Source organism: Polyodon spathula, chromosome 3 (assembly GCF_017654505.1).
Source record: "Polyodon spathula isolate WHYD16114869_AA chromosome 3, ASM1765450v1, whole genome shotgun sequence".
NCBI classification, from domain to species: domain Eukaryota; kingdom Metazoa; phylum Chordata; class Actinopteri; order Acipenseriformes; family Polyodontidae; genus Polyodon; species Polyodon spathula.
Window position 1 is genome coordinate 10,905,697 of NC_054536.1, and position 17,245 is coordinate 10,922,941.

Sequence of the window (17,245 nt, forward strand, 5' to 3'; positions counted from 1 at the left end):
ATAATAATAATAATAATAATAATAATAATAATAATAATAATAATAATAATGTCCGATATCAAGTAACCTGATTGTATAATCCTGTGCACGACACACTATCTTGATGTTATCAATGTATTTTTCCTGCTAAAATTAATATTAAGAATGCTACAGTATATATGAGCAATACAGCCCGTGCATTAGATTATATATATATATATATATATATATATATATATATATATATATATATATATATATATATATATATATGATCATCTAAAATTTCTATACCAAGAAAATAATCTATATAGAGAACAACGCCATCCAGCAGCAGTTTGTCGTTGTTTTAACAAACCACATTTCTTAAAAAAAAAAAAAAAAAAAAAAGGGTAGCGTAAATACCGTATTACGTTAAAACTGTTATATTACGTTAAAACAATTATATGTAAATCTACATGTACTTTGTATTCCCTTATCATTCTATGTATTTTGTTCATAGTTTGTGCGGTCACCATCTTGTGGTAGGTCAGATCTTCTATTCCCTTTATTTGTATCTCCTTTTTCAGCGGAGTTCAATGCTGGCAGTATCGTAACCTAAAAAGTAAATCCGAGGCGCGATTTTTGCTGGTTGAAACTTGCTGTTGCTGTAGCAGCTCTAACGAATGTAAACTTTTTTTATCGGGAGTTAATTTGCTGAGCTATTCTAATCGTGTGTTTTGATGATATTTTACTGTAAATGTATGGTTTTTAAATCTCTAAAAACGATTACCCTAATATATGTAAAAACATGAAGTATGATACTATTTTCACACGGTTTTACCGTAATAACATTATTTATACGTTAATTCGCTCACCAGATAAAGTTTTTTTTACTGTACAAATGACTATTATTAAGAAAGTAATATGATGTACTGTGATACTGTTTTTTTTTATACGGTATATTACTGGCAACCCGGCTAAGCTAATCCATCGTTAATAAACTTGTTCCCACCCATCTGAACCTGTGCCAGAGTGAGCAGGTAACACAGATGAACCAATGAAAATGCTGAACCTTGGGAGAGGAGTCAGAAACCAGTTAATGTTTCTATTTGAACCGGTTGGATCTGAAGAGTCGATGTTATGAATTCAGAGGACATTTTGACGGGAAGACCTGAAGCATGATTGACCTGAAATTAAAATAACGAGTTCAAACTGATTTATGCACTATGTTAATAAAAAATAAGTCGCAATTATTTTGAAAAGGATATTGCAAGAATATGTACAACAAAGCAGAAAGCTAGGGAAAGTAATGTGTTGTGTTTTAAACCCTACAGCCTGTTCAGTAATTCTTACACTGCTATTGAATTTTGTATTGACTGCCTAACGTCAAAACATATGATCATGCTTTCAGGTCATATAATAAAGTATTCCTTATGCAAAGCCTCCTGCACTTAGTGTACCACAGGTTAATGACTGTATGAAATTAGTCATTGTTTTCCTAAAAGTGCAATCCAAAACAGTTAAATAACTACTCTGTAAAAGTAATGTTTCTGAAATGTCTTTTTAAACTTCAAATTGTGTTTGATATACAAATCCACTTCTTTCTTTGCACACTGTATTTGATAGACCATGGTAATTGAGTAAACCGAGGAGTAATGAATAAACACAAGTGAGCAGAAATCTTACTTTTGTCATTGTTCCAGATTCCGTGCTGCTGGCACAGCAGCAACGGATGTGTGTTTTGTAGCTGCTGGAGAAGCTGATGCCTATTATCATATTGGATTGCACTGTTGGGATAGCTGCTGGTGGTATAATTGTTACAGAAAGCTGGTGGTGGTGTCTTCATGGATACAGATGGTGAGTAGCAAGCCACATATTTGTTCCTTTCCAGCACTGTTTTCCAGGTAACAATCTAGCAGGTGTGGCATACATGTAGCCTAAGAGCTCTTCAATATTGATGGGTGTGAATGAATTTCCGCAGTCATTTTATTTGCACTACTGGTATCATATGTATTAATTGCACTTAAGTTTGTATCCTGTTCCAAGAACTTTTGTTCTTTCTGGACACTCCAGCCATACCTCTACTTCCTGGTTTATTTGGGGGAGGGGGTAGGAGTAGGGAAGTAAACTGACACACAGCTTGATGAACCATTGCACAAATATTTCATTTGCTCCTTAAATGCGGACAAGACATATTGAGAACATGTGCTCCAGCTAGCTGTGGGGAACTCGCCATAACAAGGCGAACACACAGTTAAGCAGAGTTGCATACACTTTACTAATCACACTTCACAATATTTTTGTAATTACAGCATACAGAATTAGTTTGTTTGACCTTGTACCCAGCTCAGGCCCAGACAAGCTCATACTTCACACCCCTAGAACTCTGGGAAGGGGGGCAACTAGAGGGGTGGGGAATGTATTCTTCTTAATATATTCTTAAAGTGAGAGTCCAGTCTACAGGAACATTACAATCTCCAGGTTGTGATAAGGGCAGAGAGCTGTTGGTTAACTAGCTAAATTGAATAAAACGAATAAAATTAAAGTCTTGAGTTATTTGGCTACTTTACTCTGTTCTCCTCCCATCCCACAAGACACTGTCCAGACCTCTGGTTAACACTCATTTTAAATTGTTGAATGGTCTACTGCAGGGGTTCTCAAACTCAGTCCTGGGGACCACCTGTGTCTGCTGGTTTTCATTCTAACCGAGCTCTCAATTACTTAATTTAACTAATTTGCTTAATTAGACATTTTTACTTGTTTTCAGCTTTTAAACAGTAGCGGTTCAAGTTACTTATCAAATGTTATAGCTAACTTGAAATATGCAGCTGTTCAAGAGCTGAAAACAAGTAAAAAGTTCTAATTAATCAAATTATTAGTTCAATTAAGGGTATAGTTAAGTAATTGAGAGCACAGTTGGAATGAAAACCAGGACCTAGTTTGAGAAGCCCTGGTCTACTGTGTGGATCTCGCTCTAATTTGGTCCTGATTCCAAAGACTTACAGGATTTATTTCTATGGAGTATTTTATTTTTTATTTTTTTGATGTTCTGTAGTATCTTGGACTGTAACTTTACCTTGGGGAAGGTAGTCATGCAAAATTAAGGCTAATCAGGGATTTTGAAAACATCTGCCAATCAAACGGTGTTATTTTAAGGTATCGTAACGATCTGTGCATTTGTGTTGTACTGTAATTCCTGTTGTAATTGTGTTCCCGTTCTGTATTTCCCACCGCTTGTTTTGTTTACCTGTTGTCTGTGTAATCCTGGCCTGCGTGTGAACATGTTCTGTGTCTGTCCTGTGACTGGTCCTCTTTCTGTCTGTGTCAGTCGTGCTGCTTATGGTCTGTGTCTTCCCTGTGATTGGTCCTGTCTCTCTGTATCACTTGTGGTGCGTGGTCTGTGTCTTCCCTGTGATTGTCTCTGTCTGTGACTTGCTGTATGTGCATGTGTTCTGTGTTTTAGGGCTTCTGCTAGTGTGGTGTTCTGATTGCCAGAGTTCCTGTAATGTGTGCATGTAACCTGAGAAGCTGACAGAGCTGTGGACTCTGGGTGGAGAAAGGCGTGCTGAATAAAGCATCGAGAAGAAATCAGTGTCTCTCCTGTTTTCTGCCTTCCGTGCTGAAGTGCTACAGTATGATGGTATGGGTTTTTATAAAATTCAGATAATTTAAATGTCAGACATCAAATAAATTGTTGTAATGAATTAATCATGATGAATGATATTGTAGCGAGCATAGGACTTACTGCAGACACACACCAAGGATCTCAGGTCAAGGCAGTTGGAAGGGTAATAACAATCATAGGGTAATACATTTAACAATATTGAAACTTTACAATAACTAATAATGAAACACAAATAATACAGCTTTCCCCTACCATATTTCTCACTACCAGTGTCCTCTGCTGTACAATAACATACGTGTAGAAAGCTGGCTCTGGGCACTGCACTCCTTTCACTGGTTACAATATAAAAGGAAGTTAAAGCTGGTGTCTCAGCTATCCACCCTACTGTAGTCCACCAATGAAACCCTTGGTCGAAAATGCAGTACAAATAATGCCAATTTTATTATCAAATATTTCAGTCAGCGGTCTAACAGAATTAGTGTTATAAGTACCAGGACTGCACTGAAATGATCGGACTCAGGCGAGTGCTCACCCCTCAACAACTAAATTTAACATGGACACTGAATATCCACATACAATGCAGAGGAATCAACTGGTATATTTGAAACATTAAAAGTATTTCAATATAATTTGAGTGAGCTCTCTTTATTATCTCCAAATTTAGAGAGAATTCAACATTCGTCACAAGCATCAAGCACAATCCAATATTAAGTACAGTTAGTTTATTGCCAAATAATTGCCACTTATTCTATACTTCAACTACGTCAGCTGTATAATTAAGACTAAAATGTTACTTTGATGATTTTCAGCAGTTTGGCCCCAGAACCAGTTGTAATTACAAATTTAGTGTAATCACATCGTAAATGTAGCTTAATTTCCCCACCCTCGGATTGTAATTGGCTATATTCCAGTTACCATGGGCAGTGATCCTCCCCAAGGTGCAACTTGAGGCGGCTCTCATTAAAGTTATTACTATGCTTTTAACTCTTTTACATGATATATTCCAAGCATCTACGTTTATTCATACCTTCTTTTAAATTGTATTGTTATTTTCTTGAGGCAATTATCTACAATTAGGTGCTTAACGTGATTGTACTGTATAGTTCTTTGCATTTCTGAATATTACAAAATACCTTTGCATAGTATTTAGTATAAAAGTATAACTCACTTCCATTAGAAATTACACCCCAATTGAATTATTATACTTTTCATACAAGCAAATATTTAATATTTGTGCTATATGGGGATTTATTATTATTATTATTATTATTATTATTATTATTATATATTATTATTATTATTATTATTATTATAAAATACTGTTTCAAATGTTAAAGAAATGATATAATCTCGATTAAGTATTGTTAAGGGTTGTTTTTGTTCTAATGTACAGATCTAGAGAGGCAACCTGTAAAGGAATGTTGTTAAAATGATAACAAATTCATCTGAGAATTTGTGCTTAGAAGAAACACACCGGGTGGATTGCAGTGTACCACTGTGATTTACTTAGTCCGCATCAAGAGGACTAAAATGCGGTCTAGCAAATCGTGGTGTGAAAAAAGCAAATAATAAATATATTAATTATAAAATGGTAAAAGCGTTTGTATTACGTTAGGCGTGAATCGGGCAAACACGTTTTAGTAAAAGTACACCTGTAATCATAATGTAAGTGTAACGTGCTACATGTCTTTTTATGCACATACCCCACACGGATCAGACTTGCGTTTTAACTTGCAGGTAGCCTATTGCTTCTTGACACTGGACGTTACATTACATTTAATACACATTGCACTGTCATTTCAGTTTAAATTGAATACATTACTCGTGCTTGCGTCTTAATTATGTAAATACATCGTATCTTATTGTGCAGCACGTCATTAAAGTTTGTTCAATATTTTAATGAAAAAAAGAAAACAAAACCAACCCTTCAGAACACTCAACCATTATAAATTTGACAAAAAGTAAAAGGGTGCCACATTGCTATAGTAGTTTATTTAAACTACTGTATACATTCGCTCTCTACCTAAGAAAATGAAGAATAGTTTAATATAGGGTAACAACAATATATTAAGGTACATTATATCATTAGGTAGTGCAATTGTCAAGTTTATGGGTGATACTAAAGGAAGAGGGGATAGTTGCCTGCAATTGGTCCCCCATTGCACTAGATGGCAATTCCTATTTTCTGTCACATACAAAAAAACACTACAAAATCACTGTTTTCTAACTATCTAGGTTACACCTGCTGTTACAGAAATATTTATTAGGGAACATTGCCAATATACACTGCCTAGTTAGGCAGATCACTGTTTTTACTGGGAAGATGGCAGTTACATTATTTTTTTTATTTTTATTTTTTCTGGGAAATGGGCAATAAACACTGTCTAGTAACTCTGATCACTGTTTTAAAATTGTTTTTACTGAGAAGGTGGTTCTTAAATTGTTTTAGTTTTTTTTTTTTTTTTTTTTTTTTTTTGTTTAGTGAAAATAATAAAATGGTATTGCTATGCTAAACTCTTCATTTAAGCTATAATTTTCCTGTTATAGTATTAATGCAAAAAATCAAGTTGATGATTATTAATGTACCACGTGCAATGGTTTTTAAAAGACCAAAAAAAGATGCACAACTTTTTACATGCTTTTCACTCAAGCTTCAACCGGCTGAAACCTGTTAATTTTACGGTGTGTGTACTGTAGCCTATATAATGATCAGTGACAAATATTTAACTAGACAGTGTATATTGCCCATCTTCCCATTAAAAACAGTTAGAAAACAATGATCAAAGTAACTAGACAGTGTATATTGTCCTTATTCCCTCAAAGTGTGCTATAGCCATCTTCCCATTAACAGTAGAACAGGATCATCTCACATCTGATTTGGTACGCTGCAATCAGGATCTTGTTAGTTCGATTTAGCAGATGATCCACCTGTGGTGATTATCTTCTTGTACGCTGCAATCGAGGTAAACAAGTGCACTAACTTTAGTCTACGCAAGTATTATGCATCATTGAAAAGTCAACCTTCTTACAAAAAACGGATCACATGGTTTGAACAGTTACCAGAGGAACTCGTCGACTGTAAGACAATCTCTGCTGTTGAGTATTTGGGAAATTTACTAACCACATCTGAAAGTATCAGATGGAGTGTGTCTGACCATCCTTGCAAACACTAGAGGAGATTGCAACCCGTGTAGCAATAGGACATGTGCCAAAAGATATCCAACCAATACAAAATATCAAATACAGAATAAACCACGTGAAAGAGTTCCCAGGAAAAGAAAACACCAATGATATGCAGATAAAGTATTCATTTATAACAATAAATATCCTGTACACATGAACAGAAGTTCTTTGGTTTGATTTTAATTTTTAATTTGTGTAGGTAGGCCTGTCCCTGTGTAGCTGAAACAAAGTGTGCATCAATCAAAATGCTACAACAACTTGAAGATAATGATTGGTACCCTAAAACATTTATACAAATCTGTGATTTATTAAACAAAACTGTAACATGAGGTTTCGATTTGCAGATCTGAGGAAAATGAAACCATGTAAAATACTCCAGAAAAGGAGCTTGGATTTATTGACTTGCTAAGAAAAGACACCCAGAGCAGAAGCGTGGAAAGAAATGAGTGCATACAGGGTCTCTAAAAGGCTGCTGGAATTGTATGTGTGCTATATTACAAATGTTTCAGATCACATTTTCAGATTCCCCCCAAACTTCATGCATTTGGTAAATAGCCAATCGGTTCAATTATTGTACACGCTGACTTTATTAAAATAACATGACCCTTTAATGATGCGCATGCTGTTTGTTTAATTAATTTCTTTGGTACCCAAGGTTCAGGTGAAGAATATTGTCACCCACGTTTTATATTTTGTTTGACACTTTGGTCTTATTCTGTGTGTTTTAGCACTAATAGGAAACTTGATGCTTGGCTGATGCTTTTGAAGCTTAGTTCAGGTTTTTGATACTAGTTATAGTAGTGTCATTTTGAAGCCTTGTTAGGGCTTTTTATGCTTTTAGACTTTTTTGGTCACTCTTGATGCTAATCGCCTTGCTGTCTATCAGAAAAAGACTTGTTTTTCATCATATTCATTTTGCTTTAGAGTTCCTTACCCTATGCCATCGGGGATGGTTTGGTTTTGTTCATGAAAATGTCTACTTCCTTTACTTTTACAAAATACCTTAAGTAATGCAAGTATTATAATAGGCGTTTCAAAGCTGGGACTGCTTGAGCACTTCCTACTCATTTTAAATCTGTAACCCGTTAGTAACAGTTTTGCTTAGAACAGATGAAAACATTTGAAACCAAAAAATGATAAGTTACTTGTTTTTATAAAAAATGATAACAGTTACAGTGTAAGATTGTTTGCTTTGTTTATCAGTGTTTGAGTAGAAATAAATACATACCTGTAATGAGATTTTTAAATGTTGATTACAAATTATTATTATTTTCAGACTGTAAGAGGACAATTTTTGAATTTCTTTTCTTTTTTTCCCCCACAAGAATACATTGAGTAAAAATGTCAGATGTTTGGCAAGAGTGTATGGACCATGGAGTGTCTGCTGCTAGAAAAGCTGGAGAAGTGAGTGAAAAACTTACCTTTTGTGCTTCAATTTCATGCCTGGTTTTAAGCAAACGTTATCAACAGTTTTTAAGATAGCATACAGGTATAAAGTAAAGATTAACCACTGTAAAATACAGTGTTTACTGGAAGCCAGCTTTTGTTTTTATTACTGGTATTTTAAAATCTAATAATATTTGCAATATAAAAACGCTACTGTATTTACAATTCTTAGTTTGCTCCCAATACACTTGTTAGTATCTTTGTTTTGAATATATTCCTTTGTAGGTGGTTCGGGAAGCTTTAAAAAATGAAGGCTGTATGTCTGTAATGCTGAAAAGTTCTCCAGCTGATCTGGTAACAGAGACTGATCAGAAGGTGGAGTCGTTGATTATATCTTCAATCAGAGAGAAATTTCCAACTCACAGGTAACACACAGGTAACTGTGTTCAAAGTTAAGAAAATCCTCATGACCAGAATTAAAGTGCGCTTGAGAATAAAAAGTTATTTATGCTTGACCTTGAGCACCCAAGATGAAACATTCATGTGCTGAATCATTGTAAATACATTTGTGTTCTTATTTTGTATGTTCAGGTGATTGTGAGAAATTGTGTTTTGTTATATTTTAGTTTTATTGGAGAGGAGTCTGTGGCAGCAGGAGAATCTAGCATACTAACAGACAACCCCACTTGGATTATCGACCCCATTGATGGGACAACCAACTTTGTGCACAGGTTTGAATTGAACTTTCCTCAACGGACACAGAGACTGACTCTCCCCATACCCGGAGTTATTTCATTACCATATTTTCATACATTCTAATGAATGATGTGCGTTATGAAAATATATCAGTCACATGAACCGCAAGATTTTAAATAACTGGTTGAATTGTAAAGTTATTATTTAGAGCTCAGGTACAGACATTATTTTCTGTAGGGTTTTTGCTCATTCTTTGACTAAACATTCTTTACATCTTATAGTACGATTAATCAGATTTATAGATTTTCCTCTTGACATATGGATATGTGCTGTTGCTACTGATACTGTTACATTTAAAATACTGATGATACAGTTTGCCATAACTTAAAAAATATATATGTTGTGTCACAGTTTATAGTTAATTCAATGCTTTCCCATATAGATTCATTGGCAATGTAATGATTAGCCAACAGATTCAATAGTATGCTATTTTTAGCAACCATCGTAGGAAATGTGATGTTGTGTTAACAGATTAAGTTGTGTGTGTGTGTGAGCGATGGTGTATCTAGAAAGTACTGCTGAAGCTTGATGATTAAAAGAAATATTCAGGTATTTTGATTGACTTGTTGATGAAGTTCCACATAGCAAAGCACAGTTGACAGATCACACAAGCCACTAAAATTGCACCTCTTGTACATTAACACAACCCAGAGAGAAAATGATTGGCAGCTCCATTCAGTGGTTTGATAAGATCCGAAATCTTAAAGGTCTTGTGTTCAAAGTACGTTTTCTTATTGTCTTTTTTTTTCTTTTTTAGATTTCCATTTGTAGCCGTGTCTATTGGCTTTGCTGTGAAGAAAGATATACCTATGCTTCTGTTTCTATAGGAACTAAATCCAGCTTTAAGATGGGTGGTATATATTTGCATTCCAGCTGTATAAAACCAAAATGAATAGGTGGCATAATTGTTCTTGATTCTACCAAATAAATGTTTCTGCAGTGATCACTGGCAAGACTGGAGGGGCGGTGCAAGTCCCTGTATACATTTATTTACCAGACTAGACCTATTGATCATTTGGACAGAGTTTATTTTCAATGATGTGTTAAGTTTGTGTGGGAAGGCGGTATCCCAGACTGTAGAAATGTTATGTGAACCTGTTTATACTCATTGAACCTGTTCCTTAGAAGTTGGTTGAGGATGAGGTCTTTAACAGTGTAGCCAGGAACAGTGATGGGGTTGTCTGTGCACCTCTGTATCTTTGCTTTTTACAACTGCCGTACTAGCAGGAGTCTGAGATTGAGATTGTTATTGTATCCAAGGTTTCACCAGTCCACATGTCTGTGTAGAACAAGCATTTTCTCTTGAAAGCAGAATCCCAAACTAAATACCTCTTTGGTTAATTATTCCAATTAACCCTCCACCCTAAGGTTTTGCTCTATTACTGTTTCCAGTTCGAAATTACTCAGCAGTCGTTAATTCTAAAACCGCCTCACTTTAATAAGGGTAAATAATCCTTTTGTATTCTGTTTTAGAGCTAGAATTTGGAGTTGTTTACAGCTGCATGGAGGACAAAATATACACTGCAAGAAAAGGGAAAGGAGCATTTTGCAATGGAGTGCAGCTAAAGGTCTCCGGGCAAGAAGGTGACATAGCAAAACAATTCTAAAAATAAATGATTGAAAACCTGTAGAATAGATGAGAGAGAATGAGAGAGAGAGAGCAAGAGAGAAAGAATATTGTTTAGGATGCTGTACTATAGAAACTTGTCCACACCTTGAGAGGATAAGAATAATTAAATTATAACTTTAACATTCATTCCATTTACAATAAACATTCATATACTTTACTCATGTTTCTTCTCATTTATACTTATTTGTTTAAACTGATTGAATACCGTCTCTGTTTACAAACAATATTGTTCAACTATTCTATTGCTTACTTGTTGTTGTTGTTATTATCGTTGTTATTCTCGAGTCCCTAACTATTACCAGTAAAGACTGAACATTAGCATTACCCCTTGTCTTGGAAGATTACCGAACATATGGCAATAACAAAACCCTTGTTCCATGTGTATAGCTATGGCAATATGTAATGGATATATAATAAATTACTGCTGTATTGCCAGTAGATTAGCATGAACAATAATAATCACAATGACATGCTTGAAATATTACAGCGGAAATAAAAATTATTATACTTTCAAACTCTGAGCAAGCTACAACCTTACCAGTGCCATTAATCAATAAAACAAATAGACTTACTTTTTTTTTTTTTACTTCACATATTACAACTAGTTCCCTGTTGTAAAGGAATAAACAACAAAAAAAAAAACACATTTTTATATATATAATATATATAATATCTATATAATATATATTATATAATATATATATATATATATATATTATATATTATATATGGTGTGTAGCTGAATCTTCATCATCCAGATGGCTATTGTAAAACAAATTATTCCAGTCAGATTGTTGTGAGAAGCTGGCGTTGTGCATGAAGTACAAAATAGCACATTACCATCGACGTGAAATGTGTACTTGCCAAACTCGCTGATCCCGTCTTTATGGGTGATTGTTATTGTTTTTGGCATCTTTGAACACCTCTGAATACTCTGACATCTCTGACATCATAGAAAATCCATGTTATTCTTTGTTATTCCTCAAACAAATTCCTAGTATCCCTGCTACTGCACTACATAATCAAATAGGTAATGTGATATGAAAAGGGGGCCCTAAGTCTGCTTTGCGTTCATATATATGTAAAGGCCGGTCCTGGATTGCAGGCCCTGGGCCACATCGAAACGGTGGCCTAAATCTAGGCTGGCCCTGGGCCGTCTTAATTCGCAAATGTCAGTGGGGTCTAATAGTGACCTAAGCTTAGTTTTGATCTACTTTAATGGTCTGATTAGCAGTATATCCAATTTTTTCTATCTATCGTTTTGTTAATATAAAGGATATAGAATTATATAAGAATATATTCTAGGTGCGGTATATTGTTTGCCTTGTGCAGAACCAATATCTGTGTGGTTATTCTCCACAATGTGTCTTTTTGCAAAAGAAAATGGACAAGAAAAACTTGTAGTGTAAGAAAACAAACTCCTTATAATAATGAGGCAGTGATCCAAGCAGCAGTGCTTGGAATGTTGTTAAGCCGCTATTCTGTCTACTGAAGCCATTGCATAATGGCATTTGAAATCTCAGCTCATTTTCAATTTTTTTATTTTTTATTTTCTCTCTAGATATAACCAAATCACTTATAATTACTGAACTGGGCTCCAATCGAAACCCAGATACTCTGAAAAGGGTTCTTGCAAACATGGATTGACTTTTGTGCATTCCAATTCACGGGTAAGCTTTTTCCATGTACACTTTTTTTTTTTTTTTTTTTTTTTTTAATATATTTCTGTAAGCCTTAGCATTAAATGGAAAATTATATATTGAATATTTTACTTTTAACAGTTATGCAAGTAAAACGTCAGTTGCCACGTTGCTGTGCTTTTGAATGGGATGGATTTTTTTCACATAATGTATTTGTGTGACAAATGTTTTATCATATTTAGTACTGTACAGATAGTTTTATTCTAATATTAATTTATAAATATTACAATAAACCATAGACATACGGAACCTGTAACCATAGACATACAGAAGATGGCACATTCCTTAACTGATTACCAGCATATTTCCAGCTACTGTAAATGTTTTGATCTTTTACAGAATCCGAGCGGTAGGAACAGCCGCAGTTAACATGTGCCTAGTGGCCACAGGCGGGGCAGATGCTTATTACGAAATTGGGATCCACTGCTGGGACATGGCAGCAGCTGCAGTCGTAGTTACAGCGGGAAGCGTTGTAATGGATGTCACTGGTAAGTAGCAGAGTGTAGTCTGTTGACTCTGTAGGTTATCATACTTGTATATGGCAACAACATATGTTTTGAAAGTAGATTTTAATAACGTTTTGCAAAAAACTAACTACCAGTATTGTAACATTTGTCCCACATTTATTTCGCAGGAGGACCGTTTGATTTAATGTCCCGAAGATTGGTAACATCAAGCAATAGAGCCATTGGAGAAAGAATAGCGAAAGAGCTTCAGGCCTTTCTGTGTGAAAGAGATGATGGAAAGAAAGAAGATTAATTACATTGGATTATTTTAAGGTCAGTATTGTTGGCTAAAACTGTTTATTGTATATTAATTTATATTGAAAACCATGGATAATGATGACCATGTATTGTTTTTATTTTTCAGCTTGGTGTGAAAGTTTTACTGCAAAAATACTTTACTAGTGTTCATAAGTTTTCTCAGACTAGTGTACTAGTGTGAATTGTATACATTAAACTATTGGTGTAATTTCAGAAAATATGCATTCATTCTGAAACGACACACATTGTAACATGCAGACCCTTTCCTTTACATTCCTGTTATAATCTGCAAGCCTGAGGAATTTATAAGTGTACTTTATTATATTTATTAAAAATATTTTTAAACAAATGTTGTCACGTAAACTTGAAGTTAAATAGGTCATCATGAAGTCAGCTGAATGGGATGGATTTTCTTCATAATGTAGAGAGAGAGAGATTATTTTTATTTATTCATTTTTTGTTTCATTTTTCACATTGTTTTATTTCATTATTACAGATACACATTAATAATACAATTTTATTACACTAAAATATTGACAATTACAAATACCCATCAGCACAAATAAGAACATAAGAAAGTTTACAAACGAGAGGAGGCCATTCGGCCCATCTTGCTCGTTTGGTTGTTGGTAGCTTATTGATCCCAAAATCTCATCAAGCAGCTTCTTGAAGGATCCCAGGGTGTCAGCTTCAACAACATTACTGGGGAGTTGATTCCAGACCCTCACAATTCTCTGTGTAAAAAAGTGCCTCCTATTTTCTGTTCTGAATGCCCCTTTTTCTAAACTCCATTTGTGACCCCTGGTCCTTGTTTCTTTTTTCAGGCTGAAAAAGTCCCTTGGGTCGACACTGTCAATACCTTTTAGAATTTGGATGCTTGAATTAGGTCGCCACGTAGTCTTCTTTGTTCAAGACTGAACAGATTCAATTCTTTTAGCCTGTCTGCATATGACATGCCTTTTAAGCCCGGAATAATTCTGGTCGCTCTTCTTTGCACTCTTTCTAGAGCAGCAATATCTTTTTTATAGCGAGGTGACCAGAACTGCACACAATATTCAAGATGAGGTCTTACAAGTGCATTGTACAGTTTTAACATTACTTCCCTTGATTTAAATTCAACACTTTTCACAATGTATCCGAGCATCTTGTTAGCCTTTTTTATAGCTTCCCCACATTGCCTAGATGAAGACATTTCTGAGTCAACAAAAACTCCTAGGTCTTTTTCATAGATTCCTTCTCCAATTTCAATATCTCCCATATGATATTTATAATGTACATTTTTATTTCCTGCGTGCAGTACCTTACACTTTTCTCTATTAAATGTCATTTGCCATGTGTCTGCCCAGTTCTGAATCTTGTCTAGATCATTTTGAATGACCTTTGCTGCTGCAACAGTGTTTGCCACTCCTCCTACTTTTGTGTCGTCTGCAAATTTAACAAGTTTGCTTACTATACCAGAATCTAAATCATTAATGTAGATTAGGAATAGCAGAGGACCTAATACTGATCCCTGTGGTACACCGCTGGTTACCACACTCCATTCTGAGGTTTTTCCTCTAATCAGTACTTTCTGTTTTCTACATGTTAACCACTCCCTAATCCATGTACATGTGTTTCCTTGAATCCCAACTGCGTTCAGTTTGAGAATTAATCTTTTGTGCGGGACTTTGTCAAAAGCTTTCTGGAAATCTAAATAAACCATGTCATATGCTTTGCAATTATCCATTATCGATGTTGCATCCTCAAAAAAATCAAGCAAGTTAGTTAGACACGATCTCCCTTTCCTAAAACCATGTTGACTGTCTCCCAGGACCCTGTTACCATATAGGTAATTTTCCATTTTGGATCTTATTATAGTTTCCATAAGTTTGCATATAATAGAAGTCAGGCTTACTGGTCTGTAGTTACCTGGTTCAGTTTTGTTTCCCTTTTTGTGGATCGGTATTACGTTTGCAATTTTCCAGTCTGTCGGTACCACCCCTGTGTCAAGAGACTGCTGCATGATCTTGGTTAGCGGTTTGTAAATTACTTCTTTCATTTCTTTGAGTACTACTGGGAGGATCTCATCCAGCCCAGGGGATTTGTTTATTTTAAGAGCTCCTAGTCCCTTTAACACTTCTGCCTCAGTTATGCTAAAGTTATTTAAAACTGGATAGGAACTGGATGACATGTGGGGCATGTTGTCAGTATCTTCCTTTGTAAAAACTTGTGAAAAGTAATCATTTAACATATTTGCTATTTTTTTTTCTTCCTCTACGATTTTGCCATTTGTATCTCTTAAACATTTAATCTCCTCTTTGAATGTTCTCTTGCTGTTGTAATATTGGAAAAAGATTTTGGAATTGGTTTTAGCTCCCTTAGCAATGTTCATTTCTATTTCTCTCTTGGCCTTTCTAACTTCCTTTTTGACTTGCGTTTGCAGTTCTGTGTACTCTTTCTGCGTACTTTCTTTTTGGTCCTTTTTTAATGCTCTGTAAAGTGCCTTTTTTCGCTGAATATTTTTTTTAATTGATCTATTAAACCATTTTGGCAATTTAGTTTTACATTTAGATTTGTCTACTTTAGGGATATAATTGTTTTGCGCCTCTAGTACTACATTTTTGAAGAACAACCATCCTTCTTCTGTGGGTGTTTTCTCTATTTTACTCCAATCTACTTCTGTTAGTCTCTGTTTCATACCTTCATAGTTTGCTTTTCTAAAATTGTAAACCTTAGCTTTAGTCTTTACTTTTGGGGGATTTAAAAAACACTTCAAATGAGACCATGTTGTGGTCTGAGTTTGCCAGTGGTTCTCTGACCTCTGTTTTAGTTATTCTATCTTCGTTATTTGAAAAGACTAAATCAAGGCATGCCTCCCCTCTAGTGGGTGCCTTCACAAATTGTGTTAGGAAGCAGTCATTTGTCATTTCCACCATTTCTATTTCATCCTTCGCGCTACCCACCGGGTTTTCCCATTTTATTTGGGGGAAGTTGAAATCCCCCATTAGTATGGCTTCTCCTTTGCTACACACATTTCTAATGTCATTGTATAACAGATTATTGTGCTCACCGTCTGAATCTGGCGGTCTATAGCATGCTCCTATTATTATGCCTTTTGAATTTTTGTCTGTTATTCTGACCCATATTGATTCGGTTTTATTTTCTTTGTCCAGGTTTAACACCTGGGCTTCAAGACTGTTTCTTATGTCTAGCGCTACCCCTCCTCCTCTTCTGTCCTGCCTGTCTTTCTTATACAGTGTATACCCACAAATATTATATTCGTCCCCATCACTCTCAGATAACCATGTTTCTGTAACACCTATCACATCATAGTTACCTGTTAGTGCAGTAGCTTCAAGTTCTAGAATTTTGTTTCTGATACTTCTAGCATTTAGATAAATACATTTAATGGTTGTCTTACCTGAGTTGTTGTTCTTGTTTTGATGCGGTCTCCCTTCTGTTTTTTTGTTGATTTCTCCCCCCTTCCTTTCTAGTTTAAATGCTTCCGAACCTGCTCGAGGATCTTTTCTCCGAGTAGACTAGTATAACATATTATAATTTATATATTAAATACTGTACCAACCCATGATAACATTTACAGTTCTTTGCATCTTTTGTTTCCAATGGGATATAATTATTTCCAAAAATAAGTGACCATGTACTCAAGACTGTTGGCATGTCTAATCATTTAACTATAACACATGGGTGTCAAGCTCTTCAATTTGAGTGTACCCAGGACGGTGGTTCTCTTAAATAAAAGGTAAGTCTAGAAGGTCAAATATGTTTTTAAAAAATATTTTAAAAAAATGAATACTTTTTTTAGTGATACTTTTTTAAAAGGATCAGCTAAAATATGCATGAACAATATATATCTTTCAAGGCTTTAGGTGAGATATGGCAATTAAAGGCAAAAAATAAATAAGTGCACAGTGTACACCTTTGGAACAGAAGGTAAACAAAAACACATCTGAACTACTGAGGGGCAGCATCTTAATCTTGTTAGAGGATATGTAAATGTTGGAGACAAATTACAGTTTCCATCACAGTTATGAAAACATTTGAATGCATGTGGGAAGCTATTACTTCCTTTGTGTGTCTCCTTGTTTTTACCTCTGGTTTGGTGCACAAAGGGCAAACCACATTGACACTGCTTTTCTCTTTAACAACAGGAGAAATAGCCCTTGAAACCACACAGTTATATTTGTTATGTTTTGTAGTTACAGTGATCTAGGGTTGTACAAATCCATTGACACAATTTAGT

General features: G+C 35.0%; 1 protein-coding gene across 1 annotated transcript; it reads left to right on the plus strand.

Annotated features, from left to right (window-relative positions):
• Positions 1–8,110: 8,110 nt before the first annotated feature.
• On the plus strand, positions 8,111–12,737 carry LOC121312717 (inositol monophosphatase 1-like). The gene is given in 7 exon segments (XM_041244416.1): positions 8,111–8,173; positions 8,441–8,580; positions 8,782–8,886; positions 9,669–9,710; positions 10,383–10,495; positions 12,103–12,211; positions 12,581–12,737. Coding segments are annotated over 7 exon segments (729 nt in total).
• Positions 12,738–17,245: the final 4,508 nt, after the last annotated feature.